A 12,626-nucleotide genomic window follows, 5' to 3' on the forward strand; every position below is an offset into this window, starting at 1 on the left:
TGGCTCTCGCCTGCGCTCTGACACGCACTGTTCTCACTGACAGCTGTCTGACTCCATCGCTCTGCCAGTGTGTTTCTGGGGCCGCAGGTGAAGACGGGGCCACCAGCCCCGCTCCCGCCCCTCCCGCCCTCACTGCACCCTGGGTAATGGGAGGACGCTCATCCCCCGCGGCTGTGTGGAGGTTAATATCAAACAATGATTTAGCTTTAGCTCTCTTTCCATCTTATTCTTTTTTTCTATCTAATAATCTTCTTGTAAGCATAATTCTTACTAAATGGTTAGATTTAAGCTTAAAGGGGTCATTGGTTGCTAAATTCACTTTTTTTTGAACATGTTGTTTGAACATAAATGTGTGTTGGCAGTGTGTGTACACAACCACCCAATAACGATAAAAATCCACTCAGTGTTATTTTTCAATCCCAATAAATCATGAGAGCTGTCTCAGATCAAGACTCATCTATTCTATCAAGATCTCAGATTCTTGGCTGTGTGACATCACACGGACGAAGGCCACTCCCACGAACAGTTGATTGACAGTCCGCCATTGTTTCACCAATGGAGCAGATGTACTGTAGACATGAATGTCTCTAAAGCGATTGAGGTGTTCTGTTGTTGGATGTAATAATGAACAGTCAACATTTACTCCCGACATCTGAGCCGCTGAAGACGCAGTGGATTATGTTTGTTTCTGAAGGGAATGCGCCCCCTATCTACATAAATGCATCCATGTTTGCGCGAATCATTCGTGATCCAGCTTCACCAACAGAAAAAGTGAGTATAAGGTTTTTAAAAATTAATCTTTGCAAATCGCCTTTACTAATAATGTGCTAATTAACAAGTTTCACGTTGAATGTGGCTAAAGTTCATTAGAACGGCTCTTCACCCCACGGAAGAGAGGGGCGGTGTGAGCAGAGCTCATTAACATTTAAAGGCACATGCACCGAAATTAATCGCTGTGAACAGAGCTGCTTTTGAAAGGGTAAAAAGGGTGTTGTTTTACACTACCATTGAGAAATTTTAACCAAAGTATGTTATAGACTTTTTATTAACCCTCTGGGGTCTGAGGGTGTTTTGGGGCCCTGGAGAAGTTTTGACATGCCCTGACATTTGTGTTTTTTTCAGTATCTTAAAAACATAAATGGCTAAGACCCTTAAGAATCATATCAACTTGTGGAAATGGGCATTCGATGACCCCTTTAACACACGAAAAACTAAACAAATTTGTCAACAGGACGAGAAAATTGGGTGAACCGGATACAGTGTGTTGTAAGCATAAACCTCACTAAATATTGTTCAATTTATGGTCAGCAGAGCTAACCACACACTGATCCAGTGGATCCTACTGACTCTACGCACCTGCAGTACAAGGACCTATTTTTTCCAGTTTGGAGAGCTACAATTTTCTCTAGTTTTACATGCTTTGATTCTATAAAATGTATGTATTTGTAATAATTTGTTTTTCTTGTTGTAAGCATAAACCTCAGTATATATAATAAGATTTATGCTTTAATTTCACATTAAAACACATTCATTTCAATAATGGTGACATTAAACTGAAACGCTAACTGAAAATAAAATAAAATAAAATAAAGTAAAGTATAATTAAATTAAATTAAATTAAATTAAATAAAATAAAATAAAATAAAACAAAACTCCCATTTAGGTTGTGAATTAGAAAATAGCAAAATAGCAATAAAATATCAATAGCAATAAATTATAAAATTAAATGTATATATATACACACACACACACACACACACACACAAAATAAAATATATATATATATATATATATATATATATATATATATATATATATATATATATATATATATATATATATATATATATATTTTTTTTTTTTTTTAAAAAAAAATAAATAAAAAAATATGTAAAGTTATTTTGAAGCACTTTTAATAAGCCACACTCTCCATCAGCACAATAATCTTTTATAATGAGGTTTAAGCACAGGGCCGTGAGCGTCTGAGAACCATTATCAGCCACAGAAAGACTATGAGAGAGAAATCCACCCGGCCCAATGAGATTAACTAGTGAGCGTGTCCACCTTTCTGCTACGCTAAATTATTCATGCTACACCATGTACACGCATAAAGAAAACAGGCCAGGAGGAAAAGAGAAAGCAGAAATCCAAAAGAACTTTACAGAAAGACGAGACCATTTTCTGAGCACAACCACAGAGAAAACTACACTTTGCTTCTTATTAAAGATGCAACATGCTAAACAAGGCCTCAAAAACTAATGAAACTGCCAAGAGGAACTTTATAAAGACCACTGCACTGCATTCGTGTTAACACTCACCAATGCACTGAATACATAGTGCTGGTATTTAGACGAGTCTTCAGCACAGAAACATCAATTAACGTCCCAACTGCATGAAGCAGGAATGATGCAAACAGACACGGCACTTATTCTGTGTCACTCTGTCTGCGAGCGGAAGCAAGTAATACATGACAGTGATGATGTCATTCCAACCGCAGCAAGGGTGACACGTCGTTACAGTGGCGTCAAACGCTCACTCTCGCCTCATTATTTTGGACAGAGGAGCGTGTACTCCCAAAACACAGCAGCTCCTCACACACCTGCTCATGCACAGCTTCCTCCACGGCTTCATAATCACTGCATCATCTCAATATTTTACAGTGACTTATGGGAGATGAACCCTGTCCACTTTCAGATGCTCTGTGACACAGGTTCATCAGATGAAGTTCAAGTGATGCTTCTGGTGTGAACTCAATAAGATTTGCAGCTGAAACCCAAATTTACATTCTTAATGCATGTTTGTGGTCTTTTTGATTGAACAATTCATCAGTGCATGTTATTCCAAAGGGTAGCAACGCTGAAAATCCTTCACCTAATCTGGTGTTACGGGTCAAAAATCACCCACATTTTAAAAGCTTATGCTTATAATATGGATTCAATCTTTTTGTCAACTACTATTATTATAGTTAATATATGGCTTATTTTTATATGTCAGGCTTTACAGGGTCGAAAAAGCTAACTACATTACTTATAAACAACAACTGAAAATCATTGTCAAATGTGTCAAATCATGGTCAAAATATATATTCTCCTGAAATGATATTCCATATCTTGAAATTATCACTGCGATCCATTGGTACCTAACAGGTTTTCAGAAAACAAGACCTTATAAGACCTCAAAAGTAATTTAGCTTCTCAAGTGAATGCATCTTGATAAAGGAATGTTTTAGAAACTTGTATTGAAAAACTAGACAGAAATCCTGAGAAAGACATATTGCAATCCGAAGAGTATCTTGACTGTATATGATGTGTATTTGACCCACCGGTGCTGTGTTGCTGCTGCTGCTGATGGCTGGCGTGTTGCTGTCGGCGTTGACCAGATCGCTGTGGGTCTGTGCCGGCGTGTAGAGCGTCAGGCCGTGATCCGGGACGCGGTTCTGTCCTGCGTAGTCTTGCGTGGGAAGCGCGGTGAACTCGGCGTGGATGCCGTTCTGCGGGGGATGAGCAAACTGCGGAGTGTAAGTCTGGGCCATCGCGTCCGCTGGATTGCTGGCCTCCTGATTACCCTGCAAACACACAAGCAAATGAAAGCATTCATTAAACCCTGTGGCCTTTGCATATGTCACAATATATAATAGCCATATAAATTTCATGTAAATTAATTTGCAACCCATGCATCTGATGTACACTGCTGATATAGCTGAAAAAAAACATTAAATAAATAAATAAAATAAAACCTGGAAGGACTTTGACCATGTCACTTCTGTTTTCATGTTTATTATTGTTTGTTTATGTGATAGAAAGTAATCTAAAAGTAATCCAAAAGTAGCACCTAAAATAAGTAACCTAGATTACATTACTGACCACAATTTTCATCGGGTGATTTGTAATCAGTAACAAACTACAATTTGTAAGCAATCTAGCAAGCTCCATATGTTCAATCCCAACAATGCAGTGCATGTCTGAGGCGAGTGATGAGGCATTTTTATCTGCGCCTCTGATGGGCCGATTGGGGAATTCGGCCGCCCCGCACTTTAAATAGGCCAGGAAAACAACGATCACATCTCACGGATGATTACAGACACGCTTGATCATTCCTAATGAACAGACTCTGTGTTGTAGAAGCCGCTCCGAGGACCAGAGGCCACTGGGACTTTCAACAGTGCGGAGACGCTTGATAATTGGTTGATGAGAATAATTGAAATCATTTTACTTATGGCTTTGATTTTCCTGACAGGTTACTAATGCTAACAGCGCTCAGACGCGTCTTCACATAAACACTTTCTGCTCAGTGCTGTTTGTCAAGCTGCAAGCGTTGCGCTATAGTCAACTCTGTAAAGCCTGCGGTATCATATATGATACATCTCTAAAGCCTCTAAATGATCATCATGATCAAAACTACATGCCTTCTGTCATCTGATTGATAGTTTAGACTTTTTTTAGTGAGTATAAAGCCTTTTTACCTTCAGCTTGTGCTTCACGTCGTTTTGCTGTGACATCTTTACTGATTATTATAAAGCCTTAAAAAGCCTGTTGTATCCAATATGATACTCAGCAAAAAACACATGAGCAATATATATATATATGTGTGAGTGTAAATATGACTTATGGGTAAAAAAGAACCAAAAATAAGAATCTATATTAAACAGATAAAGCGAATGAAATCTCTGAACGCAGGAGGAAGATAAATGCACTTGATTTTCTCCATTGTCTCCTCTAGTTGGGCTTATTTCGTGTTTGTCTTGGCTGTTGTTGCTGGAGATCTTTCCTGGTGTCTTAATGAGGCGAGAGTCGTCAGCCGCCGTGAATGAGAGCGAATTACAGCTACACAGAGAGATCCTGAACAAACCACAGGTCCCAATTAAAGCTCAGAGCATCTGGAGCTGATACAGGGTGAGTGAAATCAGTGCTCAGTCAGTTTACTTTCACTTCAAATCAATCAATGTCACTTCAGCATCACTGAGACTATTACAGCTTTTAATCAATATTAATTAGGTTTTATTTCTTATATCCTCCACTATTATATGGTGTATTTTTGTCATTTTTATAGTTTTAATAAATTTTTATATCAGTTTTGTTTACAAACTAAACAAAAAAGGTTTCCTTTGCAATGAGCTGAATTAAATTGTTTAATATTTCACTTTATTTCAGTTTATTTCATTTGTTTTAATGTTTATTTATTGTAAGTTAGGGTTACCACTAAATAAATGTTATATAAACTAAAATACATTTTAGTTTGAGCAGTGTAAATATGGAAAATAAGTAGTAAAAATCTACTAATACAGTATTAACAAGAAGTCCAAATTGATGCTATTAAAATACAATAAAAGTAAAAATCACAAAAAAATAAAAAAAAAAATCCAAAAATGTACATAATATAAAATATTAGCTCATATACATTTAAAACATACATATCAAGTAGTATTTAGTAGGTTAGTAGGTAGTTTTTTTTTTTTAGTAATATGCTAGTATTTCAGACTTTTTATCTTACAACTCAAAGTTATTGTTATTCAGATTATTATTATTTATATATTTTTTAATTTTTTTGCAAGAGAAAAGTGTGAAATATCAACTCAAAATTATGAGAACAAAGTCAGTTTTTTTGAGAAAAAAAAGGCAGCATTGTGAGATATAAACACAAAATTGTTAGAAAAAAGGTCAGAATTGTAAGATAAAAAGTTGTAATTACTTTTTTATTTTGCATTCTGTAGCAGAAACAAGCTTCCCTTCTATAAGTATTCCAGTCTCAAAAGTGCACAAACTAAACTTACCTATCCAGCGCACTTAACAACTCTGAAAACACACTTTCATGACGCAACACAAAAGATGGTACAAAGCAGCATTGAGTTTCAAAGCAGCGAAACACACACACACACACACACACACACAGGCTCTTTAAAAGGGCAGCGCTGCGAGTCACACGGGGAGAAGGAGCTTATTAGTGAAACACAAAGCCGCGCTTGCTGCAGTGTGTGATCTCTGCTGCCGCTCTGAAGTGTGTGACAAACACATTTTCTGAGGGCAGATGAACCAGACGAGAAAAAAGAGGCTGGTAAATCAGAGGAGACGGAGAGAGACCTTCAACCCCGCGAGTCCAGCGCCGATGCCCTCACATCCCACACAATCACACACACTCATCACACCAGACCAGCGCTGAGCCATTCATTCCTGCACTCCTCCTACGATTTATAACATCACATCATAAGCTCATTAACATATGACCGCCCACATTTACATATTAAGAGATAATCAGTATTCAGCAGCTTCAACCATGGAAACTACATTAATACACACAAGTTATAATAGAAATACAGTACACAACTGCAAAAGTTTGGAGTTGGCAAGATTTTTTAATTTTTTTTTATGAGAAGTTACTTGTAGTAAAATTATACAAGTGTACTGTATATTTAGTCCAAAGTCCGAGATTCAATTGATACCTAAAGGGGAAAAAAGAAAATGTTTCAAGAGTTTGAAAATGTGAAAACAGAAATGTTTTGATGTAAAATTAAGTTAATGGTATAACTAATACTGTATATCCATGTGCTGTCATCAAAGCAAATGAAGAACAAACTAAATGGCATTTTCAAATGACAATGGCATTATACATATTTATTTATTTAAATACAAATTCAATTACATATAATATAATATAATATAATATAATATAATATAATATAATATAAATATAATATATAAAAAAATATATTTAATATATATAAATATTTGTTTATTTATTTAGCTTACAACTCATTTTATAAATTGATTGGTCTTTTTTGTAAAGCTTGAAATTTACTATTACATGCTAGGTTGCATTATTTTTTATGATGAATACAATATTAATAGCGTTAAATTTTATATATATTATAATTTAATATTTATATTTTGAATTAATAGGATTATTTTTAATGAAACAAACAAACAACAACAACAACAACAACAAAGAATAGAATTTATTCGGAATAGACTGAATGTGTCTTGACCATTTTTTAAAATTAATTAAATATATATATTTAATTTTGAACGATAGTGTAATTTACACCCAGAAGTGTGTCTTAAAAGTATAAGACATCCAGTTTCCTTACAAAGGTGATCATGTAAAACTAAATTACAACTGAACGCTAGGAGGAGGAAGCAAATGGTCGGGCAGCAGGAATCACTTGATCATTTCCACCTGAGAGTCCAGTAAAATAAGGCAGCAGCTCAGGGTTAACCAGCAGCAAGTGCTGGAGGATCCCCCTCATTCCCTCCAATTACTGCTCAACAACACAAGAAAGAGCAGCCGAGGGGCAGCAGGCCAATTTACAGCAGCTCTGTCCATCGCCTGCTGCTTATTAGTCTACATTCTGCGCAGCTGAAAGCTCCGCTGTGTCGTTTTTACACCTCATTTGTGAGAGAATAAATTTGGCAAAACAAACAGCTTGTCTGTCCTCAGTCTCAGCGGCTCTGCCGAAAACATCACAGCCCTCAATGTCTCAGCGTCGCTCTCGCCGTTTGACCTCAGACACTGACCCCAACAGGCGTCTATGTCTAAGAGTTGACAGCCCTCAATGTCTCAGCGTCGCTCTCGCCGTTTGACCTCAGACCTTCTGAACTTGAGAAATTTCACAACTAACGAGTGAGAGAAATCTGCTGAGACAGGAAAGATGTATTGGCCAAAGTTGCTCAGAAGATTTCAGTTCACAGATGAGTTTCTTCTGAACTTGATATCAGATATTTCTACTAAATTTCTTTCAAAATAATTAGATTACAATTAGTCATTAGTCAGGGTTAGAGTCATCCAGTTTTATTTATATTCTAATATAGTTTTTGTTAATATTTTGAATAAGATTTATATATATATATATTTTTTTTTTTTTTTTTTTTTTAATTAACATTTTACTGAAATATTCAAAATATTTATATTTAGCTTTAATTTTTATTTCAGTTTTAAAACTTTTTGAGAAAACTTTATGTTCTCACACTAAGATGTGTGTGTGTGTGTGTTTTGGAAGTTTGCAGCGTGGCAGTAAAGGTCTACAGCAGTTTCATCCTCCGAGACCCAGAGCTGAAAGTGTCTTAATAAAGCCCAAAGACAGAAGATCATTTTAAACTCTTATGACACACGGCGAGGCGGCCTGTGACTCTCAGCGGACCACACACACATCCTACACAAACACACAGAGCAACCCTCCACCGTCCTGAGCGCAGCACATCCTGACTGAGAGAAACCTGCCATGACCCAAACGTGCAAATTAGTTACTCCAATTCAACTTAAAATCACAGTTATTAAGAAATAAACCAGGCCAGAACATCTGCGAACATCATTTCCTGAAGACAACATGCGAGTGTCTGTGTAAAACTCAGCTCATCAGAAAGCTAACACATATATAACTGAGAAGTTCATTAAAGGGATAGTTGTATATGACTTTCCAACGCTGTCTCATAGACAATTTGTATGTATTTTACAAGGTGGCTAATTCGTACGACCTCACTCTTATGATTTTGTATGTTTTCTGTGACGGTTAAGTTCAGGGGCAGGGTTAGGTGTGGTCCTTTCGTATGAAATCCTATGAATTTGTATCCTTGTAAAATACGTACGATTTTTCACAAATTGCACGAATTCATGTGAGTTCGTACGAATTAGCCATCATGTCAAAAATGTACGAACTGCAGGGAGATCAGGTTGGACTTTCTTCTTTTAGAAGAAAACAATTAGACTAGGCTCTTCCAAGCTTTATAATGGCAATGAAGGCGGGGTCGAGATTTTGAAGACCAAAAAAGTGCATCCATCTATCATAAAAAGTGCTCCACATGGCTCCGGGGGGTTAATAAAGGCCTGAAGTGAGTTAATGTGTTTGTGTAAGAAGAATATCCATATTTAAAACTTTACAAAGTGTAATCTCTAGCTTCCGCTAACTGTCATACACTCGTTCATGAGAGAGTGGTGTTCCAGCAGAAGACGTAGGACATAAGCATAGCACAAGCTCCGGTGAGAAGTGACAAACGCGGAAACGCAGAGGAGAGAGCTAAACAAAACACTGGTCATGATTAGGAAGTACAAAACGTGGATTTGTAAAGAAAAATGTCAGAGGATTTCAATATAAGTCAAGAGGAGACTGGTTCTCCTTTGCTGTAAACAAAACCTGGTTGTCGCGAGACTAGAATTTTCCCACCGGAGTTTACACTACGCCTACATCACCCGCTGGAACTGTACTCTCACGTGAACATGCGTGTGACAGAAATATAATGAAATATATCTCTGCTCAGAAGAGTGTTTGCTCTGGTTCAGATGGAGGATGAAATGAACTCATGTTCGCTTTCCCTCAGGCGCTCAGAGATGAAGATATGAAGGATATAAAAGTGTTAATGATGCATGATCCTCATCTTGTTAATGGGACGGTTATTAAGTGTAATTATCTCTGATAGAAGAGAGATCGTTCCTGAGAGCTTGAGAAAATCTGTCCGGATGATCTGCCTGATCCGATGACATCCCAGTCAAGAACACCAAACATTCACAAGATTCAAACTCTTCTTTATGTCTTAGTTCCTGGAAATTAAGAATATTCCTGGAAATACTTTTAAAAACTACAGTTTTTTTTTTTTTTTTTTTTTTTTTATAAGACAAAATTTAAGAATAATTCAGATTCCTGAAAAGAAGGTTCAGTTAGTTAACAGAAGTTAACCACATTAGTTAACACACACACACAAAAAGCATTTAATTTAATCTTAGTTTTTTTTTTTTTTTTTTTTTGTCATTTTGTTGTATCTTATTATTATTGTAATTATTATAAATGTCTATATCATTCTTATTTTTTTTTATTTCAGTTTTAGTTTTAGTTATTTTAGTACATCAAGTTAGAGAAACAAGGTATTGGACACTTACTGTAATAAAATTTGAGTATTTTTTACATTTAATTTTATTTTATTATAAGTAACATTTATTTATTAACTAAATTTGCACAGTTGCATTTATTGGTATTGATTAGTATTTATAACTGCATTTATTAGATAAAGATTAATATATACAGTACTGCAACAAATTAATTGCTCAATGTCAGTCAATTTTAGTTAACTAGTGTTAACTTCTGTGACCTTATTATAAAGTGTTTTTTATTTTAGGTAAAATTTTAGTAATGTTGTTTCATTTTTTATTTTTTTTTATTTTTTTATTCTTATTAGTTTTATGAGTCCACCTAACCTCTAACTAGTCTTAAATCCACAAAGTTAAGATTTTTAATGAATTTATTGTTGTTTTAAACATTATTCATGTAATATTATGGACATAAAAATGGACATATACTTCATATCATTAAGACAAATATACCTCACACTATATGATCAGAAAACGTCAAAGCCTGTCATTTTATTCTTAGAGCAAATGAAGATGTTCTCAAGCAAATCTCTCTCTATGCTGAAACTTTAGACTGATGTTACATAATAAAGGTATATGTGTGTGTGTGTGTGTGTCCTACACACACGATATTCAGCACTCACAAGCTCTAATGAGACAAAGTTAAGCAGTAAAACAATATGATGCAAACTGACAAAACCTCCCACAGCTGGCCTCATTACTGACCGCTGAGAGACTGAGACACGACACACTTCATCGCCTTCCTCCAATTAAATGTCTTCAATTGGACGGAGGCCTGGTGACCACATACATCCCATAATTGATGCCACAGCCACCGCGCGTGCGTGTGTGTGTGTGTTTTATGTCTTCCTCAGTTTCATTCAGATTAATTTAACTGCATGGTCCTGTGAGCAAACGCGCCGGTCAGTCAATTGTAATTTTCTCCTTCAGTACACTGCACAAAATATAAATTTGAATTGTATTGTTAAAATTAAATGATTTAAAATGTTAAATAATTAGTAAAATATATGTGCAAAATAAAATATTCATGTAAAAACAAGATCAAATATAAACAATTATAGAAATGATCTGCACAAAGACAATGACACATTATTGAGCTATGAGTTCGTGAATTGAAAATTAACCATCCAAATACATAATTACAATAACAGACTTATACCATAACACTTTTGAATATTAGATCCTGATTGGCTTTTATATAATAGTTCTCAACTGCTCTTATACAATTTTCTGAACTGAAAGTAACATGATACTTTCACTACTAACAGCTGTTCTGAGATCATTTTATGCATGAAAACTTGTGTGATAAACATTGTAGCTTTGGAATAACGGAAAAAAGTGACACTTTATGTCAATTTCACATGCTGAAAAACCTGTTAGTTAGTAGAAAATCTGTTTTAAACAGCTGAGCTGCTGATAAATGTAGTGAAGTTGTGTTTAAGTGCAACACTGCAATGACGGACTCAAACAAAAGGAGGGAAACAGGTGGAAGTAGAGAGTGGATGGAGAGAAAGAGGAGGTGGAGAGCGCGAGAAAATCGATATCTCGCTCTGCGTGATTGATCGGTGGACTTCTGGAGAGTTGCGCGAGGAGTTTGTGTCGCGGCGGTGGGTGGACGGAGGCGTGTGGGTCGGAGATTGATGCAGACATTACCGGATTCAGACCCGAGTCAACCTCCGCCAGCTGTTCCCACCTCCAAACTTTCACCCAACTCCATAACCCAGCCAATTAGAGCGGCAGCGGCGTGTGGAGGAACCGCGGGTCGAGAGATCGGGCGGCTGTTTGCATTTCAGGACGCCGGTCTCTCGGCGCTCGTGACGCGCTTCGGAGTGTGAAGAGTTTTATGAAGAGGAAAACGAATCCATCACGGCTCCAGATCATCTGGAAATCAATGGAGCTCGCCGGGGTTGGAGCAGATGCACATCTATTAGCCCAATCTCTGCGCGCAATTTTCTGGAAGAGGCTTTTAGGGTTTAGGGAGCGCGGCGCGCGGCTCCTCGGGGCTCCATCCGCGCAGCTGAGAAACACATAAAAGAGCGCGAGTGCCCGGATGGACGGAGGCTCCTTCTGCGTGGGAAACATCAGAGCGGCCAGCTGTGATGCCCGGAGGAAGAGAGAGATTTACAGAGGAGAGAACTAAACGCTGAGGTGGCAGGAAAGCCAGAGAGCCATGTGATCAAATTTAGGGGAGGTTAGGGGACTGGAAGACGTTCTGGCTGGAGTTGCTGGAGTTTGTCTGTGTGTGTGTGTGTGTGTGTGTGTATATGGAGATCTGGGCCCGTATTAAAACATCTTAAGGCTAAAAGTAGCTCATATTTTAGGAGAAAATGTTCAAAACAATGGGCCTGCCAGTCCTAATTTTAGGACTCCTAAATTTTTTGCTCTAAGATTGTTTCACAAAGCGTTTTAGCTCTAAAACTAGCTCCTAAATCTCTGAAAGGTTAGAAGTAGTGAAGAGGACTCCTAGGTCACTAAAACCAAACCACATACTATCATAAAACGGCTGTTACCAGCAATTTGCCTTGGAACGTAAACATTTTAGAAACATCTGACAATAGTGAGCTTATTTAAAGGTATCATCTTTGGTTTTGGAGGTCTCCCAATTTTCCTTTGGTTATATCATTGTTTTCATTAACCAGTTGGGTAAGAAGTGATTATTCTGGTCTGTTAATTAAATGGCTGTTTATATGCATATTCACTAATTGTGTATGTGCAGCATACATGTAAGAGGCTGACAATTAGCTGAACACATACTTGTTTAATTAGTGACACTTAGT

General features: G+C 36.8%; 1 protein-coding gene across 6 annotated transcripts in view; it reads right to left on the reverse strand.

Annotated features, from left to right (window-relative positions):
• The window catches only part of LOC109110213 (RNA binding protein fox-1 homolog 3-like), a 148,660-nt gene that overhangs the window by 36,664 nt on the left and 99,370 nt on the right, over positions 1-12,626 (reverse strand). For all 6 annotated transcript variants that reach the window (XM_042747516.1, XM_042747519.1, XM_042747517.1 and 3 more), the window contains one exon: positions 3,323-3,565. In XM_042747516.1, coding sequence (XP_042603450.1) covers positions 3,323-3,565 — 243 coding nt within the window. The remainder of the gene's footprint in view (positions 1-3,322; positions 3,566-12,626) is intronic.

Source organism: Cyprinus carpio, chromosome B21 (genome assembly GCF_018340385.1).
Source record: "Cyprinus carpio isolate SPL01 chromosome B21, ASM1834038v1, whole genome shotgun sequence".
Lineage (NCBI taxonomy): Eukaryota > Metazoa > Chordata > Actinopteri > Cypriniformes > Cyprinidae > Cyprinus > Cyprinus carpio.